General features: G+C 45.7%; 1 protein-coding gene across 4 annotated transcripts in view; it reads right to left on the reverse strand.

Moving 5' to 3' along the window:
• EMID1 (EMI domain containing 1) overlaps positions 1-27,772 on the reverse strand; it is a 67,209-nt gene that overhangs the window by 31,442 nt on the left and 7,995 nt on the right. For all 4 annotated transcript variants that reach the window (XR_013226120.1, XM_077307221.1, XM_077307219.1 and 1 more), the window contains exons 2-5: positions 19,820-19,933; positions 18,603-18,706; positions 7,430-7,516; positions 1,508-1,569 (exon numbers count right to left, since the gene is read on the reverse strand). Coding sequence is in view for 3 of the 4 variants with exons in the window: in XM_077307221.1 (XP_077163336.1) it covers positions 1,508-1,569; positions 7,430-7,516; positions 18,603-18,706; positions 19,820-19,933 (367 nt within the window). In the remaining variant the exon portion in view is untranslated. The remainder of the gene's footprint in view (positions 1-1,507; positions 1,570-7,429; positions 7,517-18,602; positions 18,707-19,819; positions 19,934-27,772) is intronic.

A 27,772-nucleotide genomic window follows, 5' to 3' on the forward strand; every position in this document is an offset into this window, starting at 1 on the left:
TTCAGCCTGGAGAAGAGGAGGTTGAGAGGGAACATGATGGCTCTCTTGAAGTAATAGAAAGGCAAGCAGGGGGCAGAAAGGGCCTGCAGTAAAGGCTTTAAACCAGGGGTAGTCAACCTGTGGTCCTCTAGATGTCCATGGACTACAATTCCCATGAGCCCCTGGCATATGCTGGCAGGGGCTCATGGGAATTGTAGTCCATGGACATCTGGAGGACCACAGGTTGACTACCCCAGCTACCAGCTCAATACCAGGAAAAAGTTTTTCACAGTCAGAGTAGTTCAGCAATGGAATCGGCTTCCTTAGAAGGTGGTGAGCTCCTCCTCACCGGCAGTCTTCAAGCAGTGGCTGGACAGATATTTACCTTAGATTATCCTGTGTTGAGCAGCGGTTGGACTAGATGGTCTGTATGGCCCCTTCTGACATTATGATTCAAAGTCCCCAGTGAAATGACCAGATCTGCACATTCTTTTGCAGTTCCCATTCATTTCAGTGGAGGCTTGCACAGGAGAATTTCCCAGCTGACTCTATGCCCCTCGTTAAGTTAGATCTCTTAGCATCCTACATGGCTGTTCCTAATGGCATCTAGAATGTGCTGTCTTATATCTGAGCACTGAAATACAGATATGGGGAAACATGGGCTGGAGGCAAGCAACAAATCAGAATCAGCTGCACATTGATTGGCCACCAGAAACAACCAGTGGAAAAGGACCTCTGGCAGGAGTCCCTCACTGGATGAGCCAGGGTTTAGCCCGGTTCCAGTTATTTGATCCTGAAGGTGGCCTGTTGCTCTAAACCCAGAATTCTTTGTTGCTCCAACTTGCACCCAAAGAAGGTGAGGAATTTTACCTGTGCTGGCCTATTATTGTCTAGAGCAGGGGTAGTCAAACTGCGGCCCTCCAGATGTCCATGGACTACAATTCCCAGAAGCCCATGCCAGCATTCGCTGGCAGGGGCTCATGGGAATTGTAGTCCATGGACATCTGGAGGGCCGCAGTTTGACTACCCCTGGTCTAGAGGCTTCCTGGATTGGGGCTGCAGGGGTGGGAGGGAAATATCATATCAAGCAGCATGGCTGAAACACACCCACAGCCACACCCACTCAAGAATAATAGAATCACAGAATAATAGAGTTGGAAGGTACCTCATAGGTCATCTAGTCCAACCCCCTGCACTTTGCAGGACACTCACATCCCAATCGCTCATCTACTGTAACCTGCCACCCCCTTGAGCCTCCACAGAATCAGCCTCTCCGTCAGATGGCTATCCAGCCTCTATTTAACGATTTCCAAAGATGGAGAACCCACCACCTCCCGAGGAAGCCTCTTCCACTGAGAAACTACTCTAACTCTCAGGAACTTCTTCCGGATGTTTAGACGGAATTTCTTTTGAATTTATTTCATCCCATTGGTTCTGGTCCGTCCCTCCGGGGCAAGAGAGAACAACTCTGCTCCATCCTCTATAAGACAGCCTTTTAAATACTTGAAGAATACTTGGAGATACTGACCTTGGCTTCCAAGTAATTGAGGCGCTCAAACAGCTCTGACATTTTGCTGCAGTTTAAACAACCTGAGGAGGTAAATAAGAGAATAATGTGGTGGGTGTGGGTGCCTTGCAGGAGATACCTGTTTGTTTCCTTGCTTGTTTCATTTATCCTGGCAACTCAACAAGTAGTCTGCAGAGGTAGCTGACATCAAAAATTGAAATGAACCCAGGACACTGCATGATTCTGAGTTCAATCACTGGCCTTTCTAGTTCATTATAATCTACTGGAAGCACATCTCTAGATCTCAGGCAGGGAAAACTATTTCCTGAGATCCTTTTGTTCATTGTAAGAGTCAGGGATGGAACCTCGATTGGGCTGCTGAGAGGGTAGCAGAAGAACCCAGGTGAGAACCGCTGTCCTAGATTGTTTCATCTTCATACCTGTCGAGTATGTGGACCTGCCGAGGATCAGAACTTGAGGTCCGTAGCAGCATTGTACTGATTTGCTCATGCCTGGCTGGTCTTCCTGTGGGAGCTAGTAGGTTCAAAGGCAACTGCCATGCCCTGATTGGACATGGCACAGCCAGATCCCCTAGGGATCCAATCACTTTAAGCCAATCAGTTATCCAATCGTTTGTAACTGTGGGAAGTTATTTTGTTCTGACTTGTATATATTCGGGGGGACGGGCTTGGGGGGGACGGGTTCAGTTCAGTTGTACCATGAACTGAGATCAGTAATAAAGAGCAGAATGATTCCAGAGTCTGGGTTCTTCCGAACCCAGATTTTACAATCCCCTTCATTAAACTGTGCTTTCATCGATATCCCAAATTCCCTTATTTTACACAGATATTTTGATTGATTTTTAAGATTCTCCTCCCTCATTAATCAGGCACCCACTATTAAAAATAACTCAAAATCCACTTTAAAAAAATCCAGTTACCTACAAAAGCCACCAGTGGCAATCATCAATGCAAAAGAGGGGGAGGCCTCTCCTCAAGGTGGAAGTAGACAGTTTTTAGTGGTGGGGCTGCTCTGGAAGAACCTTGGCTGCATATCAAAATATATCTATTCCCCTCCAAAAAAAATTAAGCAGGGGGGAGGGGCAGGAGAGACCTTCTGCAAACACTGTTTCCTAATGATCAGTTTGAAATCAGAACTCTTGCATATCCAGCCACCTTTACAACTAATACGGTTTGGGCTGTTCTCCCTCTGTTCGCTCCTCCCCATCGATTTCCCTGCAAAGGTTTTCCCCGCTGAACACCGTCTCCCATCTCTCTAGACAAAATAAAAAGAATGAATGTTATGTGAACCTTCTCCCTCTCATTGAGGAGAGAGGAGGCAGAGCTCTCCTTGGCCCCTGGGTTAAAGCAACAAGGACAGGAAACCTCCTAGCTCCCAAGCATAAGGTGAAGACAGGCATGGCATTCTAAGTGTGGTGGGGGTGTGAACACTCACTGGCTGCCCTAAAAATAAAAATCTATGGAATTCGGTGAATGTTTGTTAAAAGTTCTTCCATCCCATTCAAAATATAACTTCTGTCTTCACTCGCCATTCTTGCCTTTCTACCCTATTTATTTATTATTGATTGATTTGATTTCTTACCCGTGGCTCGTGGCTGGTTACAACCATAAAACCCCAAAATAAAACAGAACAATCCCCCTCTTAAAATTCTAACCCGCCCAGACAGTGAATACTAAAACCTCCCCTCACCCCCATCCAATGCCTCAGAGATTGGAGAAGAGCTTGCTGATCTGGTTAACCTGAGGAGGCGACCTTGATCTTAACTGTACCCGCCTCAACCAAATGCCTGGCGGAAGAGCTCTGTCTTACAGGCCATGCGGAACTGTGCAAGCTCCATCGGAGCCCTTAGTTCTTCCGGGAGCTCATTCCACTAGGACCTGCTACCAGGCAACGAAACCAGTGCAATCATTTTCATTCATTCGCGCACAGGAATACAAAAAGGCAAAAACATTGGCGTGTGCAGGCCCTGCGCTTGTGACATTTCTGCACATCTGGCAGCACCATCCGCAAGTTAGAAGGAAAAGCCAACAGTGCACGGTTTCAGCTGGCCGGTCTCCTCATGAGGTCACCCATAAACCTTCCCCACCCCCAATCTTGGAGCAGTTTTCACTTTAAAAACAAGTTCCTTTTTTTAAAAAAAGAGGCAATAAACGAACAGAGAAATCCATGACTGTTCGTGGAAGGCTTTAAAAGTTTTGTTCAAAAATATTAAAGTTGGATAAACAGTGGCCAAATCATGGTGGGAGGGACATCACGAACATACAGACCAGTTGTTTTACTTGCAAAGCTTGGAGAAAGAAGGACTCTTACCACAATCAGAGTTGCCAGACACAAACATGAAGCTGCCTTAGACTGAATCTGACTCTTGATCAAGGTCAGTATTGTCTACTCAACTGGCAGCAGCAGTCCAGGGTGTCAGGCAGAGGTCTTTTTTGCTGCCTAGTCCTTTCTAAGTGGAGGTGCCAGAGACTGAACAGGAGACCTTCTGCATGCAAAGCAGAGGCTATTCCACTGAACCACAGCTCCTTCCCACTTGAAGAAAAATAGCCTGTCCCTTTAATAGAGGGTTAATGTGTGGAAATGGGCGAGTTAACCTGTTCATGGCATGGAAGTAAATAAAATTCCATTATGCCTGTATTAAAGGCACAGGATTTTTTTTTCTCCCTCTAGCAGGACTGTTAGTAACCCTATTTCAAATCTACAAAAAGTCATAGTCAAATAAACTTTTTTAGTCTTTAAAGGTGCCAAACTGGTGCTTATTTTTTTCTGCTTTTTGCCGACTACTACATCTGCATAATAAAATGCTGCCTGCTAGGATATGTGGGCGTATAAAAATTTGAATGTGCTGTTTTTCTTCTTCTGAACAATTGTTTTTATTTGCATGCAAAGCTTTGCAGATATAAGCACTTAAGACTATTACAAATAAGATTGTTTTGACTGTTGCCTTTTTATTTGTATGCAAAGTTATGCAGATTTAAACAGTTAAAACTAATGCAAATAAGATTGCTTTGTCTATGTGAGGGTGTATATTGGTATTTTTGTGATGGGTGATGCATTTTCCACAAAACTCTTGGGAAAGTAAGCACAGGCAAACTACATCTGCTTGGGATGTTTCCAAACATTGATGATTCTCTGAGTGGCCTTTTTTGTTGCTGTAAATGCCCAGATGCACAGCATACTAAACACATGGCAATTTTCCCTGCATTTCCCTTGCCTCTGCCCCCAAATGTATGTATTTTTATTTATTATATTTCTGTCTGTCTGTCTGTCTGTCTGTCTGTCTGTCTGTCTGTCTGTCTGTCTGTATGTATGTATGTATGTATGTATAGATTTGTGGATTATTGTTCATAAATTGTAAACCATGAGAAGAGGACCGTTCTGAAAGTGCTCATGTTGCACAGGTGATGCTCTGTGATCCACCCGAGGGTTCTGATCTATGGGGTGACAATCACTGAACAAGAAAGATGGTGTACAATATTGCAAAAGTATCGCAAAAGAGAGAATCAGGGCAGCTTGTGCTTACTTAGCATGCAGATGGACTGTGCTCATGACGCCAGGCCAGTAGAGCCAATTCCCACACTCCATGGATTAGTGCCTTTCACTGCAGAACCAATTCTATTAACCCTTTGGCAAGTGGCAAGCATGACAAACTCTCATCCATCCACTGTTGCCCAAACTGGAGGGGGAAATCGACCTTCAGCTTTTCACCCTTGCCAAGATTCTCCAGATCGCACGTGAACGTTCTGCATTCCTTTACAGGAGGTTGTGAATGATCGTGGAGCAAACGCACCAAAGTGAACGAAGCCAAAACAAATGTTCGAAGTAAACTATGAAGAACGACGGCGTGTTGCTTACTGTATGTACGGATCAGATCAAAGAGAACAGAGCAGGGCAATCAATCCCCTTCTGAATTTTATCCCCGTGGTCCACACGGCAAATGTACGTTCCCTATTTGGTTGCAAATCAGTTTGGGTTTTTACAGAGTTTTATGACATTATCCCGTGGTTGCAACCCAGTTTGAGTTTTGTGTCTCAAGAAGAAAGGCGCGATATAAATTTAACAAGAAAATAAATATTGATTATGACTCTGTGTTGGCCAAATGCACATTATGTTTAACACATGATCCCAATGGGGACTTGCATGTTCCCTGTAACAGTGCCCAATTCTGGGCTGTCCATGTGGGGTGTCATTCAATGCACAGGCAGTATCCCAGAGTGACAAATAATGCATCCCTGGGCCATTTGGTATCGGGAAAATGGCATAGGAGGGAAGGCTAAAAGTCCCAATCCAAATTAAGAGGATCTGAAGAGCCTGGAATTTTTCAGTTTAGAAAAGAGACAACTAACGGGGGACATGATCGAGGTTTATAAAATTATTCATGGAGTGTAGAGGGTTGACGAAGAAAAATGTTTCTCCCTCCCTCAAAATATTAGGACTCGATAAATGAAGCTGATTGGCAGTAGATTCAGAATGAGCAAAAGAAAATTTCTTTACAGAGAGAGTGATTAAAATGTGGAATTCGCTGACAGAGAATGTAGTGATGGCCACAGGAATAAACAGCTTTAAAAAGGGATTAGATGGATTTGTGGAGAAGAGGTTTATCAGTAGCTACTAGTCATGGTGACGGAGGGGAACCTCCACATTCAGAGGCACTAAACCGCTGAATCCCGGAGCCAGGAGGCAACATCTGGGGAAGATCTTGGCCTCTATTCCCTGTTGACGGCCCTCCTGCATAACTGCTCAGCTTCTGTGTGAGACAAGATGCTGGACTGATCCAACAGAGCTCCTCTTATGTTCTTATCAAGCCCCTGCAGTTTTTTCTAATGAATTGCTATGGGAAACATGCAGCTGCCATTTGGTTGCACGTTCCCATGGTGATCATGATTACAGACTGTGAAGATCAAGATTGGGGACCACTTACAGAAAGTTATACTGTGCATTAACATATTTAGCTTGACCCTATGCCTTTGTTGCCATGGAAATACTTATACACTGTTCCATCTAAAGTGTATACGGGGGGCGATGCAACCAGGTTCTGCATGTTTCTAGTATTATCAGACGAGAAATGTCTGTGGGTGCACCTGTCGTCTATTCTCTGTGTAATCAACTGTTTTTAATACGTAAAATAATTTTCTAATGTGAAGGAGGAACATATGCATAATTAAGCCTATATGTGGTGTGTATGTATGTGTGTGTGTGTGTGTGTGTGTGTGTGTGTGAGAGAGAGAGAGAGAGAGAGAGAGAGAGAGAGAGAGAGAGAGAGAGAGAGAGAGAGAGAGAGAGAGAGAGAGAGATGGACCGCCCAGCTGAAGCTTGAGCGGAAAACCCAAGACTAAAAACTGGTCCAGCATTCAAAGTACGTGACCTATAGGTCAGGGGTAGTCAACCTGTGGTCCTCCAGATGTTGGCAGGGGCTCATGGGAAGTGTAGTCCATGAACATCTGGAGGACCACAGGTTGACGACCCCTGACCTATAGGATCGCCAGCTCTGAAGAATTTGAAGTTTGGTGAGGGGGGGATTTTAATGGGGTATAATGTTATAGAGTTTACCGTCGAAAGCAATCATCCTCTCCAGGTGAATTGTTCTCTGTTGTGGGGAGATCAGCTGCAATGGTGGAATAACTCCAGCGACTACCTGGAAGGTTACAACCCTAATGACATCTCTTTTCATTTGACTGCTGATTGCTCGTTTTACCTTTTTATTATGTTTTTTTATGTATTACCATTTGTGCTGTTTTTTACTGACACATGGAATTTTCTTTCTCATTTTAATGTGGTATGTTTTCTTTCAAGTTCTGTATGAATGCTGTTTCTGGTGGATTGGGGGAACAGGGATCTCTAGAAGTAGCTAAAACAATGCATGGATGCTTGCACACTGCATAGAACTCATTGGAGGAGGGGATGCTTTCCTAGAGACTGTACCTGAATAGGTTGCAGGTCGGACAGGTAACCTACGCAAAGAGGTGCTTCCATGCCCAGCGTCCTGAGTGTCCAGGTAACTGACGCTCTCTGAAAAGGCAAAAGAAAAAAGACATTTGTGAATCGCTCAGCACACAATCCGCTAGGCTGTAATCTCCTTGAAGGACGAGGCAGTCTGTGGGAGTGTATTCCAAATCCTAACCCGACTGCAATGCTTACTGCAGGTCCTTGCAATCTGACTGAACTGTTCTTTACATTTTATAATCCATCTTGAGTCTCAGTGAAAAAAAAAGCACACTTTGTATAAAGCAAATAAACCAGTAGTAAAAACAGTGCATTCAGGCTAATTTTACCAGCAGGAGAAGGTTGATAGCCAATGCCTTGGTAGAATACAAATCAGACTACGATAAAGAACTCTGTGAGGAGTTGCCTCAGAGGCAATCTGGTAACTTCAGCGTGCACAAAATTCAGCTGCCAGAACATTAAAGAAATATGATACCATAAGCAGCCAACTGCCTTCCAAATTGTTTCTGGGACTAATTCAAAATGGTGGTCCTTGAAGCTGTAAAGGTTCAGGTCCAAAGTACCTGAAGAACTGCTTCCCATGTACAAACAGTCCTGAATTCAGATAACAAGAAGAGTGGCTGCCTATGGTAAATAGGGCATGAACCAGGAAAATGTTCAGAGAGCCAGCTTGGTGTAATGGTTAGGAGTGCGGACCTCTAATCTGGCGAGCCGGGTTTGATTCCTCACTCCCCCACATGCAGCCAGCTGGGCGACCTCAGGCTCACCACGGCACTGAGAAAGCTGTTCTGACCGAGCAGTGATATCAGGGCTCTCTCAGCCTCACCCGCCTCACAGGGTGTCTGTTGTGGGGAGAGGAAAGGGAAGGCGACTGTAAGCTGCTTTGAGACTCATTCGGGTAGAGAAAAGTGGCATAAAAGAACCAACTCTTCTTCTTCTTTATGGCATGCCTGTTTTTGAACCACAAACTGTTAGCCACCAAGCAAAACGGTTGGGTTCACAAAGTTCATGATACAGTAGAATGCCTCCCAGTGGGCTAGAGACACGAAACTTTCAGGGGATCTCCAGATGACTCTCCTCTCCCTGTCCTCCAAGTGTGGTGAGGACTGGATGTAGAAGGTCCACGTTACAGCCCATAAATAAGGTGCTCCTAGGAAAATGCTTTCTGGGGAAATGACAGGTGCAGGTTCGGGAGTGTATAGAATGGATCCTGTTCAAGCTTGATATGTCAAAATCAGAGGATGCTCCTCTACATGCCCTCCAACTGCCTCCCTCTTTACTTTGAAACTTGGTCAACATTTAGACTGAATGGAGACAGGCTGCCTGGAAATGTATCCATTCACAAACTGCCATGAACTGCTTGAAGGTTGTGCTAGTTGACTTGCCATGAACTTCGCTTAGCGAACTACAAACTGGCCAAAATTCATCACAAATATGAGTTTCTGAGCCAGTTTGTGTCCCTTCCTAATAGTAATCCATGCTGGCTGAGGTTTGGCTGTTGGCAATTAGTAAGGTATTCTCAGATGTAGTCCCTAAACTATGAAACTCCCTCCTCTAGGAAATAGAATTGCTTTGTGGCATATGAAAGCATATTTATTCTGGAAAGCCTTTGAAGGGATGTGATTAAAATCATAAGAAAAAAATATTGCATTTTTACTGAGGTTTTATTTATTTTTTTTAATTATCATATGTTATGACTTTACTCGGACAGTCGCCTTGGGTATTCATTTTGGCGTATAGATTCACTGAATAAATAAAATAAATAATTGTTTAAGGGTTCAAATTGCCTAGTTATACTGCATCAGAGTTCACATCATTATATATGATGACTGAGTTCTGATGTTAGTTAAGATATATTAACCAATACTGATTTTTCTTTCTTTCATGTGCTGGTCATTCTTTCAGTTACCTCCTTTATTTCATTTCTCAAGTATTAATATTGGCAGCTGCAAGTGCAGCAATCCACCCCCAAGAGAACCGGGAAAATGGGTAGAAGATGTAGAAGTGGCACTCTGAAACCTGTTTTGTTTAGTTTTAATATTGTTAATGTATTATTTTTAGGATTGTGTTCTATAATTTTTTTCTTGCAAGTAACCTTGAGGAGAACTCTAGAGAGGAGGCACAAATTATTATTATTATTATTATATTATTATTATTATTATTATTATTATTATTATTATTATTATTATTATTATTATTATTATTATTATTATTATTATTATTATTATTATTATTATTATTATATTTGTTTCCCGCCACTCCCTTACAGCTCATGGTGGGTTACAGTATCCTAAGTCCCCATTAAAAGACAAAAACATTAAACATTAACATTACCAACATGGTGGAGATCAGCAACTCAACTTCCCCCCCTCCCACTACTGGCAGGTGGAGAGAAGGTCCTGATGATGTTCACTTCAGGTCCCAAATCCCAGGGGGGGCATAGATCTATATCAGGGGTAGTCAAACTGCGGCCCTCCAGATGTCCGTGGACTACAATTCCCAGGAGCCCCTGCCAGCGAATGCTGGCAGGGGCTCCTGGGAATTGCAGTCCACGGACATCTGGAGGGCCGCAGTTTGACTACCCCTGATCTATATTATCAGCCCCGGCCTCAACTATTATTATTACCTAGGTTAACAAAACGAACTGGTCAAGTGGAGGTTCACCTTTTGTCCTCTTCTCAAAAATGCCCGTCCAGTTTTTAAATTTTTAATTCCTTTATTAGAATATTTATACCCTACCCTTTAAAACTGACCAGAGTTGTAGCAGCTGACCAGAGTTGTAGCAATCAATCAGAATTACCGCAAAAGAGAATACGGAGCAGAATAAACCTTCTGCACAAAACTATGTGTATATTTAGAGGTTGTCATTAAAGTGTTGAATGGTTACCAGACAAGCCCTTAAGGGAAACTGTCTCTTTATTCATTTTTCCACTCAAGGAAAGATCTCAGCATTTTTTACATATAAATTCCCGTGGCATAGCCGTGTTAGTCTTTTTGCGGCGGCAAAAAATAATAGCAATAAAATAAAAGGAATCTCATAGCACCTTAAGGCCTAACAGATTTATTGATGCTTAAGCATTCACCGGATGCCTGAAGAGAATCCTCACTTCTTGTACAGGCTATTTTTTTTTCATCCTTTGAAATTACGTAACCCCTCTAGAATTAACCATGGCATTAACAACAGATCCGTGGGTTCAATAACTGTTCTCCTGCAGTCATATACAAACAGAGTTGCCAACCTCCAGGTGGCACCTGGGGATCCCCAATATTACAAGTGATCTCCAGATTACCAAAATCATAGAATCCTAGAATCATAGAAGAGTTGGAAGGGGCCATACAGGCCATCTAGTCCAACCCCCTGCTCAACGCAGGATCAGCCCTAAGCATCCTAAAGGATCCAAGAAAAGTGTGTATCCAACCTTTGCTTGAAGACTGCCAGTGAGGAAAATCAGTTCCTCTGGAGAAAATGGCTACTCTTGAGGGTGCAGTCTAGGACATTACACCCTGCTGCACTCCCCGCAGAGACCCCACCACCAGAATTTCCACACAACCCTTGTATACAAAGCAATGGCTAAGATAAGATTTTAACTACTATTGTTGTACATCAGGAAAATGGTTTACATTTTAAATAAATTCAATTAAAAAGAAAAAAAATAACGGCCAACATGGAAGAAACTGGACCTCATACTGGTCTGTGTCCCTGAAATCTGTCAACACAGTCTGTTTTTCTCCCTTCCGGGGTTACTTCTGCCACTAAAGTACCGATGGAGGAAAAAGGAGCAAGAGAATAAGACGTGGGAGATGAGAATATTCACCAGCATTCACACTCAGGTCCCTTTTGTTGCTTAAATTGGACTCTCCATTCTTTCTTCGGGATACAACCTCTCCCAAAGAGGACTGCCCACCAACACAGGTAGACTTGAGTACATTGTGCATGCTGTTGACGGGCAGCAGAATCCAGGTGAAGCCTAGTATGATCTCCAGACTACAAAAATCAGTTCCCCTGGAGATAATGGCTGCTTTCATAGGCAAAATTCTATTGTATTATACTGTGCTGAAGTCCATTCCCCCTCAAGCACCCCCCACAAATCTCCAAAAAAATCTCTTCCAATTTTTTCAGGAGTTGGCAACCTTGCAACAAACAAATAGAACTAACAAAGAGTAGCACAATTCGATGAGAAATGTCCCTACTGAAACCAGCCTCCCTCAAATAAAGGAGAGCTGTGTACGAGTCAATGCAAGGAGTATTTTTCTCTTCAGGTACCAAAACATTACCCCTGGCCCTCAGCGATCTTGGGCAGGCTCTTAGCTGTCTTCAGCTTCCCTGTAAGAACTTTAAAAAACTGGCCTGGAGCAGGAAAACATTTGAATAGTTCCTGGCATGTTTTAACAGGGTAAGTTTGAAGTTTGAGGCCACCTCATAATTCTGTAGATGAGAAGAAGTGAAAACCCAGGATCCTGGTCGGCAGCTTGCACTGTCAACCATCAGGCATTTTTCCAACGTCCCACCCACCCCAATGACCCCATATGTTGTTCTCTCAGGCCCAGGGCCTAACGTACCAAAATATTTTAGACTTCACACCAATGAAACCCACTAGGGTCTACCCCTTGACCTAGCAAAATAGTTATTCACTTTCTTCAGAGTCAGCAAAATTGGGCAGGACCCATGAACATACGAAAGTATAGCAGTAACACCATCTGCCCCCTGATCTCTGACTTTGCCTACTGTCCTCCTACTTTAAATATCACAAATTGCCAACCACATTTGGAACTGAGCAAGGGCTGAAAGGCCAATGAGATTAGCTGCACCCACTGACTCACCCCTGTGCAAGCCAAAATAATGGGGTGGGCCACAGTTAAAAGGAAGAGCCCAGGTATGAGATTCCAGGTTCAGTCCCTCACATTTCCAGCAAAAGGGATTTCAAATATCAGGAGTTAGTAAAAATGCTTGCTACACACTGTCAGAAGAGTCACTACTAGGCAGGTAGTTGTGAGTTCCTGCATTGAGCAATGGGTTGGACTAGATTAGCGATCCCCAACCTGTAGGCCGTGGACCACATGTGGTCCGTCGACTAATTGGAGGTGGGCCGCGAAGGACGCCCTCTCCCCCCCCCAGCCCTTTACTTCATCCCCCCCAGCCATTTACAACACACTGACAATTTCAGTCAGTCAGTGTCAGTCAGTCAGTAACCTTTTATTGGCATAAAAATATGTATAAGACATATAAAAATAGGTTTTAAAATTTCAACAAAATAATAAAATAGGCCATGGGGTTACATAACCAAACAGATTGTAAAATGATTAAATAAACTATAAAAGATAAAATACAAGGTAGGCAGCATATTATAAAAGCATCTTAGTTAAAACTCTGGCAACTAAAATGGTTACCTCTGGGTCTTTGTCAGAGACAAATTTGACAATTTGAGACGGCGAGTTTGGAGCAAGGGACTGGGATCCTGGACTCTTGAATGGAGTTCACCAAGCCCCTGTTCCTAATCACTCATTGGACAATTTAATGGACCTATGAGAGGCCTCCGTTAAGGACCAATCGAGTGTCTTGGCAGGAGCCTCAAACATGTATATAAGTTCCCCGGTGTTGCTTCTTGTTGCCTGATGTTCTTGTGCTTAGTAAGGAGATGGTTGTTTGGAGCTGAATTGTCTGTGTTTTTCCTAAAACCCGTGGATTTAATAGCTTCCCTGTGCAGAGCCTTTCTTGGTGGTCTTCCATCTGACCCTGCTGAGTTTCCAAGATCTGAGAACATCAGGCTACACCATTCCCCCTCCCCTTGTTCCTGTCAAGGGGTAGGCAAATTAGGCAAAAAAAAAAACCCTCTAAAACCTATTTCCGCCAGACCAGAGTTGTGTGTTAGAAGTGTTAAAAATGCGAATAGGGAATATCATATGTAACCTACTTTTGGAACAGGGAGTGACAAACTGTAGCAAGAAGGAAAGATGGTTTTCAAATGATTTTAAAGAGCGCAACGTGTTTTTCATGGGCTGTTTCAAGCTTACTGCAAGAGCCAGAATTAACAGGGGTCATTGTATCCCCTCTGCCCAGAACGCTTTCGTAATGCGTCTGAAGAGAGAATGGGCCAGATGACAGCAACAGGCAGGAAAACAGTGCCGGGTAATAGGATGGACAGGATCTAGAAGAGGGCAGTGCCTCTGACCTAGCAAGGGAGGAACAACGGATGGCTTCCTCTTGCAATCATCTTAGTGGGTCACTGGGTGGGGGATTAAAGAATATTGTCATAGAAAGGCAGGCAGCAGGCCTAGAAAAACACATCCCTGGCCAGGCAGGGAAAACCTGTCAGAAGGGACTAGGGGGTAGGACACTCTTAACACTTGATTCTCTTCTGTTTTCTTTCAGCTTGAAGTATTATTTAGGGCTAACAATGATATAACGGCTGCGGAATGGTCAGAAAGGCTGAATTTGGGTTGCATCCACATGGCAACGATTCTCTAATTCCCTGTCATCACGGCTTCAAATGCAGAGGCCTTTGTACTGGCAATCTTACGGAGCATTCACGTAAGAGTTTTATGTGTAGGGTGCTTTGCTCTCTCGGTTCCCAAGTGATTGTGTTTGAAATGGCATTAAAAATCCATTAGCAACCAACACCCAAAATAGTTTACAAAGTCCATCTGAATAGACCCTTGGATGCAGCACAAAGGCACACAGAATCCCCCACAGGTTGCTTATTTCCAACATACATGGTGGAGGATGAAAGAGGACGAGACTTATAATTCTACCTCCAACTAAGCACAGAAGGCATAAAAGTAACAAGCGCCATGCTCTGCTTCACTCCAGTTCAAAGTCTTCAGGAGAAGAAAAAGCTTTTGCTTCCTGGCAAGCTGGTACCGTGGGCATTTCGTGCTGCTCATTCAAAATGTTGACTAACAACTTGGGGATGTTGGCCAGTTCCCCAGAACTGCATCATGCCTTCCCTCTGCACCATTTTCCTCAGAGAAATTGGCTTGGCTGATCTTACCCCCAACAGGGAAAACCAAATGCCCATGGCTAACAACTGCTTGGAGGTGCATTTCTGTCAAGAAAATTCAAAAGGAAAGGCTTGAAACCTTCCCACTGGTTTGGGAAATTCCTGGAGCGAAGGGGTGATACTTGGGGGTATGGTTGCCAGTTTGGGATTGGGAAATACTTGAAGACGTTTAGGGTGGAGCCATAGGGGTGGCCAAACTGTGGCTCTTCAGATGTCCAAAGATTACAATTCCCATGAACTCCTGCTAGTATCATTCTGGCAGAGGCTCATGGGAATTGTAGTTCATGGACATCTGGAGAGCTAGCTGTAGTGTGTACAGGGCTTTTTACCCAGTCTCAGTTGGAATAAATCCCTTTCGTCTACACTCAATTCTATTTCCATTTTGATCACTTTAAATTTTCCCTCTGCAATATACATGATTGATCTGGAGTGATCCTACCTTTCCCCCGCAATATCCAGAAGTGGATATAACCCTCAATATTTGAAAAAACGGCATCAGAAAGCCTGGTTGAGAAAGCCTATTCTATAGCATGTGTAAAACATAACTACATTTTCTCCAAGAACTGTTCTTTTCTTCGCTTTCCAGTTCTTCGCCCATACCAACCTCACTGTTGTTGTAGCATAAAAGAAGACCCTTGTTGATGATATTCCTAATCTCTTGTATCTTTATTTTGGTCATTTGTTTTCTTTTGGCTAATATGATTATATTTAACATTAAATTTAAAAATATTAACTTTTTTTTAAAAAACCCTGCTCTTTTCCACTGTCTGCTGACAACATTCACACATACCCCTAAACAGCAAGACGAGGTTGAGAGATGTTTATAGCATGAAAATATTCACTGTCCAACTGCAGGCCACACTGGGGGCTTTTCATCCACCTCTTCCTGTTGAATCTCTCCTTCTGCATCTTTCCTCTCACCATCCCCCCTGCCCCTTTGCCCTCCCGCCCTTTATTCCAATCCCCCCCCCCATTGGTTTCTCATTTCCCACTGAGCTCTGCCAAGTTCAGTGCAGGGAATATCTATCTACAGGCTAGGATTTCACAATAATGGGAATTCACACCAGGTGTCCATTCTTTATTACGGAGCATTCCTCGCTTCCTGGCTGGCTGCCCTCTATTATGACTTGGGCCTGCCGCCTGTTGCTCTCCCTTTTCCACGCAGTTGTGCACGGCATTTTCCTATGGCCCTTAGCCCCTAGCTACAGCCTGGCTCACACATATTGGGGGAACAAGGTAGCAGCCAAGTGAAAAAATAAATAAATAAATAAAAGGTGGGAGAATGGCTTGTGCCACTTTGGAAATGACAGGTTTCAGCTTCAAACATTCTTTTTAAAAAAAAGACATCACTGCAAACAGAAAATTAACACAGTAGGGAGAAAGATATGCTGATATTACTCTTTGCTTGCTGTGCAGGGTTTTCGGTTTGCAGGGAACCAAGTGTGGGTCCAGGGGCACCTTTAAGACCAACCACGTTGTATTCAAGGTATAGGCTTTCATGTGCATGCACACTGCTACAGATAAAAATCTGAAATCCATTGGCAGGGAGCTTTGGGTTCCAAAACGTGACCTTCCCCCTGCAATCTGAAGTGGTCCTGTACATTTGAATACCTTTGGTCTCTTGTCACTTCATTCGGCTACGTGTGTGAACCAAACTGAAGCGACGGGTACGGCTTATAAACTCCCCACCACCCAGCAGCACCATCAATCCCTCAGCTCTTTGCACAATGACCTCCAATGCATTGTCGTTTCCCAGGCACACTTTAGTCCCAAAGTTTTTCCAACGTTTTCAAACAGTATTTTTTAAAACCCTTATCTTCCCCTGCTCCAAACACGACTGCATCTACATACTGCTTAGGATAGCGATCCCCAACCTGTGGGCCGCGGACCACATGTGGTCCTTCAACTAATTGGAGGTGGGCCCTGAAGGACGCCTTCTCCCCCCCCCCCCCCCCGGCTCTTTACTTCATCCCCCCCAGCCCTTTACAACACACTTCATTGTTGTGGCGTGTCTGTATCTTATTTTGAAGGGGTGTTTAAACATTACCATAGCGATCAGAGAGCGTTAGGGCAGTGGTTGAGAGTAGAGGAGTAAACTACCCCCCCCCCGCCCACCGGGCCTCAGTAAAAGGCGTTGAGTGGTCCCCGGTGAGTGGTCCCTGGCATTGAGTGGTCCCCGGTGATAAAAAGGTTGGGGACCACTGGCTTAGGACACTTGCTAGCCTGCTCATACCATTCCAACATTTTGCACTGAGGTTACCCAGAAACTGCAACCTGAATTAATGAAGCAAATCCAACCTATTTGCATGAATTATCTTTTTTTTCCCCTTTTTTATTCACATGGATGCCTAGGCGTGGGAGTCAGTATTTCTTTGCTACACCTAAAGGTAAAGATATCCCCTGTGCAAGCACCGGGTCATATCTGACCCTTGGGGTGACGCCCTCTAGCGTTTTCATGGCAGACTCAATACGGGGTGGTTTGCCAGTGCCTTCCCCAGTCATTACCGTTTACCCCCCAGCAAGCTGGGTACTCATTTTACCGACCTCGGAAGGATGGAAGGCTGAGTAGACCTTGAGCCGGCTGCTGGATCGAACTCCCAGCCTCATGGGCAGACACCTTAAGACAGCATTTCTGCTGCCTTACCACCCTGCGCCACAAGAGACTCGCTACAAGAGACTTGCTACACCTAGCACCTTCTGATTTTCAAATGTGACATTGCAACCTCTCCCTGCTTCCCTATCCAACTGCCCTCGCTCTTTCCAATAGGCTCTTCTATTCCTCCTCCCACCACAGTCAGGAGGAGAACTTGCATGCTCCAAGTCTACCTGGCCTTGCTGTCCTCTCATCTGGGTCCATTCCTGTTGACTTCCTGGTTTAAGAGAAGGGAAAGGGATGGGATGCATCCTTCCAGTTCCCCCTCATGAATCATTGCTTCCTTCACCTCGGCCAAAATGGGCCCTGAACTTCCCTCGTCATGGAAAATGTCACTGTTTGAAACCTGGGACCTATTCACAGCTGGACGAGTGCCTTTTGTTAAGAACAACTTCCTCCAGCCTCTCTTCACTCAACCCCAGCAAACTCCATCCATTTCCAAGTAGTACAGGACCATCGACAATGAGCACAGGACCATCTACAATGAATACGACCATCTACAATGAATACAGGACCATCTACAATGAGCACAGGACCATCAACAATGAGCACAAGCCCATCTACAATGAGCACAGGACCATTGACAACCTTTCAAAGACTTAAAGGGGGGGAAGATGATTGCTCACTTCAAGTCTTTGAAAGGCTGTCACTTAGAGCAGAGGTAGTCAACCTGTGGTCCTCCAGATGTTCATGGACTACAATTCAATCATCGAGTCTCCGCATCGAGTCTCCTTTTTATTAATTTCTACATTAAATTGACAAATTTATTTATAAAGGGTTTATATCTAAGAAAGATTTTGCAGTTACCATGCCTCTTGCTAATATATATTCAAATTCGCCATAATTCTCCTCGAGGGATCCATTTCAGGTAACAGAATCTTATTAGGTAACTCAGCAAAGTACCATGAACTTGGCACCAAATAAATTATAACGCCACATTCTGCAGACCCACAGGACATAAATTGACAGGCTAATCCCAAACTCCATAAATCCTGCCTCTAGAAGCCCACACACACAGCAGCAAAACACACTTCTAGTTTTCCCTGCCTTAAATACTTCCAGTAGATCTCAACACAGCTCCCTCAGCCTTTCGTTTTTGCATAGGCCTGAAGAATGTTTGGAACAAACTGTGTCTCAAAAGGCAAGAGACAAGCATAGCTGGTTTACTATTGCCTCCCTATGCATTAGCAACCCTGGACTTTCTTGGTGGACTCCCATCCAAATTCTAATCAGGACTAACCTACTTGGGGAAGGCACTGGCAAACCACCCCGTATTGAGTCTGCCATGAAAACGCTAGAGGGCGTCACCCCAGGGTCAGACATGACTCGGTGCTTGCACAGGGGATACCTTTACCTTTACCTTTAACCTACTTACCTTCTGAGTTTGAGCTGGCCTGGACCATCAGATTGGGGTCCAAAGATGACCTTTAAGGCTTAGAACTAGGTTGGATGGGACACATGATCTCCTTGAAGCAGAGACACATCTGTCTTGATCCCATACCTGCCTCACAGTTTGCCCCCGTGTGTCCTGGACAGCATTTCCACTCCAGAGCTGTGACCGTCTTGTAGGCCTGCTTGTACGTTGGTCTGACGATGATTCTGTAGCTGGTGGGAGCAGAAAACAGAAACAGCCAGTTCAGGAGGCAAGGGCAGCAGGGACATCTAACACAGCATGGAGGGAAACAGGGGATGGAAACATTGATTAGGAGAAGGAACGCTCCTGAAAAGGAGCATGTGACGAGAATGGGTCGATCTTATTTTATCAGCACTGACATCCTGAACCAAGCCAACAATAAGACTCGCCAAATCCCCAGCACCCCAGACTCAAGAAGCAGTGTCTGGTGGCGCCACACTGAATAGCAGTACTACTACTACTACTACTAGTACTACTACTATTATTATTTTAATGTAACCAAGTCGACACAATAGTTATGCAGGCAGACTGAACAATCTCCCTAAATACTAATGTCTCAAATTTTCAATCCACTCTGTTCCAGCTGGGAAGAGTACCAAGAGCTCTGTCACATCTCCTTGGAAAGTACAATGCTCACATTCCTGCAACAGATGGGAAATAGCTTGGTGGGTTGCACCCCAATCACATTCAGGAGCTGGCATTTTGCTCCACTGAAACAACAGGTCTGCACAACTGCCAAAGCCTGCTCGTATTTTACTAGCCCTCTTCCGTGCTTTCCGCAGCAAAACAAATCCTGCGGGCCTCTCACTGGTGCTTATCAGGTCGTGGAAATGGAGTGGTGCTAACGGTAGCTCGTTCACACCTCATTAAGGGGTGCGTGGCCTCTGCGAATCTGTGCAGTCACAATCATGTTGTTTTGCAGAGGGAGACTATTCGGTCACCCCATACACTGAGCCCTTGGAAAATCAACTATGCACTAAACCTAACTTGTTAACCGAGCAGTCTGTGCCAATGTTTGTCTCACATCTCCAATTTGTGTGTTCAGTCATTCACCCAACAGAAGCCTTCGCAGAAGGCCTAGAGAGAGTGAGCCGGCTGAGAGCCCTGAGAACGAACCCCAAAATGTGAGTCAGAGACCTCGCAACTCTCGTCGTGAAGGGAGGCAAGGGAGATTCAAGCAGCACTGGGTACTAAGTCCTCCCTGGGGCTCCCACGGCACCATAGGCCTTGTATGTTTGTACTCAGAGGGGAGAGGGAATGGTGCGGTTGGGAAAGGAGTGTGGAGTATGCTTCTCTTTCCTCACCTGCCTCCAGTGCAACCCATGGGCCACCGGCAGCTCTGAAAGACTCTCTGCAGGTAGGTTCCATTTTGGACGTGGCAGGAAACCGTCCTGGTGACAGTGTAGGAACACCAATTCCTGAAAGAGACCGATACACACAAGATGGGACATCCAGTTATTATCAAGGCTTCATTTTATCTGGCTAGATCCAGGGAGGGTGAGAGACATTCTTTTAATCATCGGCCGACTGATCTAGATATTTTTACCCTGCTTTCCTCCCTACTGAGGTCACAAATTTGCTTCTGACGTCATTTCCCCGTCTCCTGTTCTACAAACACAACAACAGCCCAGTGAAGTAGGTACAACGGAGAGAGAATTATTAGCATAATTTTATAAACTTTTGTTCAGTCTTCCTTCAGTCATCTTTATTTTCTAAACTCAAAAGTCCTAGTCTCATAGGAAGGCACGCTCCAGCCCCTTAATCATCTTGTGTTGCATCCACACCACTGGCAGAGTTTAAATGGCCAGAGGAGCTGAGCACTGCCGGCTTAACTATACTGAGACTGGAAACAACTTTGTAAAGAGAAAGTGGAGAGAGGGAGAGGGACCTAGCAGTCTGACCAACTTGAGTCTTCTTCATCTGAAGGCAAAGTGAGGAAGGAGTGCGTTTAAAGGAGCAGGAAGTCACCAGTTGAGCCAAACAGGACACAGGAAGAGATTATTTGAGAATACCCAGAAAATCCTGATCTAAATATGCTAACTACATGCTGTATCTGTAGACCTGCCGAGGACCAAGCTTGAGGTCCGAGGCAGGATCGTAAACCTGCGCTGTGATTGACCAATGCATGGCTAGATCCCATCTGCCAAATCCAGTCGCTTTAAACTGACCAATAACACACACTTGCGGGAAGAACTCTTGTATACAAGTTCGGGTTGGTTGTGAGTTTCTTCAGTTCAGTTTTCGCCTCTTTGTACCATCATGCTGGGACCACAATAAAAAGCTGAAATGAACCACCAGTGTCCTGGTCTCTGCTCTCACAGATCTCTGAACCCACAGATCTCCTCCAAAGCCCCCTGTAACATATTCTTCATATAGGCTGTTGAAACATGCACAATACAGATCTTGCATATACTAACACATGATTAGATACTGCATAAATGCTGTACTATAGTAATCGTTTGCTTTCCCCAAAGGCTGAGCCTGCATGGGTGTCCTACTCCGGATACGTTGGATCATTTAATTTTAGACGGTCCTTGTTTTGAGAGTTCTCAACCGGCTTGGAGGATTTCCTAATATCACCCATCTGGATGGGAAACAGTGTATTGAGGTAGTACTGAGCAAGAAGGATTCTGCTAAGAGGCATGCAATTGCATCAATTTTAGTTTGGATTTTGGTTGTTTACTTGGGAAAGGATTAATGCAATGACTGCTTGTAACTGCACATGATTATCTGTTACCGTTTTGTTTTGCAAACTGGTTTTGCACTGAGACAGAATTTTATTCTTGCTCCATTTTACTTTTGCTAGGCCAATAAAGGCTCTGCGTGTCGGTCTAAAAAAAGTACTCATTTGTTACTGGACTATTTTGTCTACACAGGAAAATTAATTGACAGTGCAATATCCAACCATGTGGTTGCTCTCTTCTGTATTTTTTTGCCAGCTTTGTAATGCACTTCCTGAGACTTTTTTTTTTTGCTGTCAAGTCACAGCTGACTTAGGGTGGCCCTGAGGAGTTGAAGTTTGCAGACTATCTTCAAAAGCAGCCCCAGGCGGAGAATGTGTCTGGTCCAATTGTTAGGAAGGAATATATGGCAGCAGCCAAACGAGGAAGAGCAGCCACTGGGAATCAGCCTGAAGTGGTAAAAAATGCTCCTGGCCCCCTAGATCAGAGGTATTCAAACTGCGGCCCTCCAGATGTCCATGGACTACAATTCCCATGAGCTGGCAGGGGCTCATGGGAATTGTAGTCCATGGACATCTGGAGGGCCGCAGTTTTGACTACCACTGCCCTAGATTATCCAGACAAAGTGAGGAACACTTGAAATGCTGGTGACAGGCCATAATTTTTTAGTAATCTAGAGAAGAATGCTGTCTGAGCTCCCAACCCCTATTTGACTCCCATTAGCAGCCCATCTCTGAGAGCTCCCTGTTTTTACAAATGACACCTCGCTGGGGCTCAAAAACAAGCTGCCAAACATATACCCCACTTGGCAGTAAAGCATAGATCCTCTCCATAATTTTTGCAGACAGTCCATTGTGTGTGTGAGAGAGAGAGGTGGTGGTGGTGGGGGGGAGACTGCACACGTGTGAGCGTAATATGGAGGAGGGGGAAGGAAGACTTGAAAAGGCTGGAAAAGGGCCCTGGAGAGGTGATTAAGGATTCTGGCGAGCTAACAGGAAGGGAAATTCCCTCCAGCCCCGGGAACTTGGTGCCAAGTCTTGATCTTGAGAAGTCTGTAATTTTCCATGCCAGAGTTATAAATCTCTGAATGGCAGGTCGCTCTCTTAACCCTGCAGGGAGTTTGCATGACCTAGCAGTGCTACCCTGCCGGTCCATCTGCCACAATAGCCTATATATGTTTACATACGCCGGTCCTTTCGGAGGGGAGTGCAGGATGAGGCTTCTCCATTGCAGCCTGCGAACAATTAAATCAGGTAATGTGAGCCTCTGATGTTGCCAAAGGACATGCAGTTTAAGGATTTGGTTCCAAGCCATCCTCCCAACTCAATGGAGGCCTTTTGGTAGAGCTAGGAGTTTCCTGTAGCCAGGACCAGAGGCAATGAGGCGTGCCTTCCAGAGGCCTCTATTGATAGTTCTAGTTTGCAGATCTACGTCCCTGGTAGACTGTGGTCACTCACTGTCCTGCCTTTCAATACATTTCACTAGTATCCATTTGCCCAGCCTGGAACTCTGCAGGTTTCTGTCTTTACTGGGTTACCTATGACAATATGTAGTAGTTTGTCCGGGACTTTACAGCCATGTAGACAAGAGTCTTTTGATGGAATCTTCCCCAGGACGCGCTTGAAGGGAAGGAGTTGACTCTGGCAAGAAGGAAGGCCCTCCTAGCCAAATGGGAATCCAACTGGTAGAGATAAGCAGGTAGGAGTTTATAGTTGGATGAAATGCCCCAGAATTGGAGGGAACAAGTATTACATGGGATGGAAGATAGTTTGCATTTTGATATCCTCAAGCCTAAGCGAAATTGCCTTGAAAATGTCTTTTTCACTCAGACTCATAGGCCACACAATATTGAGCCCCATATTTTTCAGTTTAAGTAAAATTCTATTGTACCAGTTGGAAATGTACGGGTCGCACAATAGGTCACATGGCAGGCTACCACAGAAGATATGTCACAGGAAGTGACATCACCACCCGTGTTAACAGGCGAGCTCAAGGAGGGCTGAGGGGAGGAGTGATAGGATGCGGTCTAATGCGGAAGCAGGTGTTATGGCTCCGCCCCCTTTCAAGGGCAGAAACGAGAGCTCTCGCCGTCAGGAGGTGGAGCAACAGAAGTGGCCAGCCCATTACCGGGCCAAGCAAAGGATGGCCCTCAAACCATGTAGGATGGGCAGGAGTCACAGTCGCCACTGCAGTCCCGAATCTCAGATGAGGACAAGATAACCCTTTGTAGTGTCTTCCAACTCTGTGTGATTTTGATTCTGGTTTAGCTTAGCTTCCGAGTGGCAGGTGAAGCCTCCTCTTCTTTTCATAGAATCATAGATTTGGAAGGGACCTCCATGGTCATCTATTCCAACCCCCTGCACAATGCAGGAAATTCACAACTACCTGCCTACCCACAGTGAACCAAATTTCGTACCCAAGTGACCTCCACCACCACAAAAAAATCTCCAGAATCCAGCTTGGTCTGGAGGAAATTCACCTACCAACCCACAGTGGCAATCAGCAATTCTATTGTACCAATTGGAAATGCAAGGAGGGTATGCAAGGAAGGGCACCAAGAGACAAACACTGGCACATCCCTTCCTGCCCCCTTCCCCCACTCACAATCTGCATAAGTTCATAAAATCAGAATTTTCTCCCCTCCTTTAGGTTGGTGAGGCTGTGGGTAGTCAGGGCCCCTGCCCACATAGAGGTGCTGCCCCTGTTTCCCATTGGCTAAGACCATCCCTGGTTTCTGTACTCTTGGTACCACACTGGGTCCATTGCTCCAAACTGACGTTGAATGTCTTGCCATTCTTCCAAGGAGCTCAAAGCTCAGCCTTAGCCCAACAGCCACACTGTAAGGTTGATAGACAAATATTCATTTAATACGGCACCTTGGCCAGATGAGAGGTTTAGCAATGTACAATAGAAAAATACAGGCATCCCCTGTAAACAGAATAAACAAGGGATCCTTAAAATGTAAAGTTGATAGCTAAATACTGAACATTTAATAGCCAAATCCCTCTGTATGACCATTTGACTGTCTCTCACGTATACTATATTTGTGAGCACAGTATTTTGCAATGTGTGGCAAAGGGAGCCTTCCTTCTCCATAGGAGGGATTTCATTTTTATTTCTTCTGTATGTATTCCCTACGGAGAGGGAAGATGAGCCTGGTCTTAGCGGATATAAAAAAGGGACACCTAAAGAACACATGCTCAAGAGATTCGACCTCCCCAGAATTACAGGGTTAAAGTCTTTCAGCTCTTGGGACTTTCTTAAAGTGGCCCTGGAGAATGGCAGAGGGGAACACTGAGCCAGGTGGCTTATGTAAATGCCCTCCTAAGATGTTTGTCTTCCAGCAAAGAGACATACTCAGCCCAGGCTGGACGTATCTGGTATTTGGTGGTGCAGAATACTCAGGGGGGGGTGTGAGAGCACTGTAAGGGGCACCAGGATAGTATACTTGAGAGTAGGGTTGCCAGCTCCAGATTGGGAGCTACATGGAGTTTTGACATTATAGCTTCCTCTCCCTGCCCTCCCCAGGCTCCGCCCCCAGAATCTCCAGGTATCTCCCAAACTGGAGCTGGCAGCCCTAATTTTCTGCCTTAGCCTAACCACCTTCATGATTAAGCACACTGAACTGCCTATTAAGCCACTCTAGCAGCCTGCCCACAACCGTGCCGTCAAATCACAGCTTACTTACGGTGACCCCACAGGGCTTTCAAGGTGAGAGACATTAGGAGGCGGTTTGCCATTGCCTGCCTCCGTATCATGACCTTAGTGTTCCTTGGTGGTCTCCCATCCAACTACTAGCCAGCGCTGACCTGAGAAGGCAGCTGTGTGTGGGTGTGTGCTGAACTGGATAACCCTTTGTAGTTTCTTCCAGTTCTGTTTCATTCTGATTCTGCCTCGCTTCTGGGATCTGATAAGATCGAACCAGTCTGGGCTATCCGGGTCAGAGCCTTCACAACACTGCATGTAGAAAATCTGCAAAAGTTGCCAGGCTGACCGCATAACTTTGGTGCGGGGGCTCCGTTTACAAAACGAGGGCAGAAATTAACATAGGCAGCGAGCACAGCAGGGGCAGGATTGCTGTAGACCAGCCAAAGCCCATGTACATGGCACAAGCTTCCCTGCAATAGCTCCAGTCCCGGGGAGACTCCCCCGGTCCTCACATTCCTCTTGCATTCCTAGTCAACCCTGGCCACATCACACCACCCCTCCGCTCCTCCGGGACGAGGGCCCTACGCCGTCACTCTCTACCGCTCCGGAGTCCACCACAAAAGCCCCTTTATGCAGCACTCCTTCCCTCTGAAGTGGCTTTATGCTACTGGCCTGGGGGCTTCTGGCTCGGTGGGCGGCCCCCTTTCCAGAGTGACGGCTGGGACTCCTCATGGAGCGGAGGGCCTCTTGATTTTAAGTGGCTGTCTCTACGGAGCACGGAATGTAAGCACTCAGCACGGATGGAGGCTGCGTTCCCGGCCCACATCGGGATGGGTGCCAGTGGCCAAGCAAAGCGGGGAGCAGAGTTGTCCCCTTGCAGGGCCCACAGCAAGGCCACAGAAGGAGGATTGCTCCTCGGCTGCCTCTCTCCCGCCCTCCAGCTGCAAGACCTCCCCAGTCACGGTTCCCATGACGCTCGAAGGCATCCTGCCCGCCTGCCCGGTCTTGGGAGCGACGTCATCTGGCAGGACTCTCTGCTGATGCTGCTGAAATTCGTGACCTCCTCAAGGCAGAATTTAATAAACATATCCCAAAGAACGGAGCAGTGATACATGGCAGGATATGCTACAGGAAACACACGTATTGCATGCCCCAAACATGGGGTAGCGGTTAAGAATGATGACCTCTAATCTGGAGAGCTGGGCATGATTTCCCACTTCTCCTCCACATGCAGTCAGCTGGGTGACTTTGGGCTAGTCGTCCTGTCAGAGCTCTCTCAGCCTCACCAATCTCACAGGGTGTCTGTTGGGAAGAGAGGAAGGGAAGGCGATTGGAAGCCACTTGAAGACTCCTCCAGGTAGTGAAAAATGAGGCTTATTCAAAAACTCATAACGCAAAGACATTGTGCCCTTTGGAAACATGAGCAAATAGCAAGTTTCCCAAGCATGCGCATTCTACTAATAGTTACAAATACAAAATACAGGGGGGAGTGGAAAAGATAAAAACTGCAAAGATGGCAACAGAAACTAACCTATAGACCAGGGGTAGACAAACTGCGGCCCTCCAGATGTCCATGAACTACAATTCCCAGAAGCCCCTGCCAGCATTCGCTGGCAGGGGCTTCTGGGAATTGTAGTCCATGGACATCTGGAGAGCCGCAGTTTGACTACCCCTGCTATAGACCCTTACTCCTCAGCTCATCTATTCCCAGTTGTGTTCTAAGCTGTGGTACATAAGGTCGTATCACCCCATGAATGTTTAACAAATTTAAAAAATATTATATATTAATTCACTTCCACTCATTTGGGAAACCCTCCCAGGGCCGCCAAGAAGCTCCAGGATTTCATGAAACCCTGGTTGAAAAAGCCTGCTCCAGACCGAAGGTCCTTTTCTCTTTGGGCCTTTCCCCCACAAAGCCTCAGTCTGTAAAAAGAACAGCCTCTCTCTATCCTATTCAGGAAAATCCACTCTGCTCGTGTTCAGTGCTCCTCTTTTGGATCACTCCTTCTTCCTTCTTGCATTTTGCAGTGCCGTAGCTTAGACCTGTCACCTCTGAAGCTTAATGTTGTGCAAAGCTGGCCTGGCCTTATGACCGTAGCAGTGATGCTGGGCCCGGTGAGTCTGTAACATGAGCAATCACCATGTTCGAGAGTCCATTGGTCACATCTTGTGACCTGCCAGGTAGGTGAGGCTTCTATCCCTATCTTGCTACTACAGTGTGTCCCCCAGGACATCAACCAAACCAAGTATATGGCACAGGGGTAGTCAAACTGCGGCCCTTCAGATGTCCATGGACTCCAATTCCCATGAGCCAGCGAACGCTGGCAGGGGCTCATGGGAATTGTAGTCCATGGACATCTGGAGGGCCGCAGTTTGACTACCCATGATATGGCATCATATGTGCATGGCCGACAGGCTGCATTTGGTGTGATGAATCAGAAGTTGTTTAGCCCCATCTAGACCTTATGCCTCCACCGTATGTCAGCGTTACAAACACAGGCCGGTGACCACCCACAGGATGTCTGGGTGACCCACCCATTCTTCCTTTCCTACCAGTGCTGTGCCTATAATTAGAGGGCGGCCATTCAAAGTGAAGGAAATCCTATGTGCTTCCTTTTCCTCCCAATAATTTCCTCCCCTCTCCATCTTAACCTGGAGACGAGGATCTGACTGCCTTGTAGCCTCAGACTGCTTCTAAACATAGAACGGCCGTACTTAACCCATCATAGCAGCTGACGTCACCACAGGCCTTGGAAGGAGCCTGTCGCTTGGGCTTTTTCTGCAGAGTCGAAGTCACAAAGGAACACGCTGTGTGGTTGAGGTTCCTATCCAAAGCATGATTTACCATATCCTTGACACGGGAAAAGAGATGTACTTGCTTAAGTTCAACGAGATATGAACAGCACGGCAAATAAGTGAGTCCCTTCA

Source organism: Paroedura picta, chromosome 13 (assembly GCF_049243985.1).
Source record: "Paroedura picta isolate Pp20150507F chromosome 13, Ppicta_v3.0, whole genome shotgun sequence".
Taxonomy (NCBI): Eukaryota; Metazoa; Chordata; class Lepidosauria; order Squamata; family Gekkonidae; genus Paroedura; species Paroedura picta.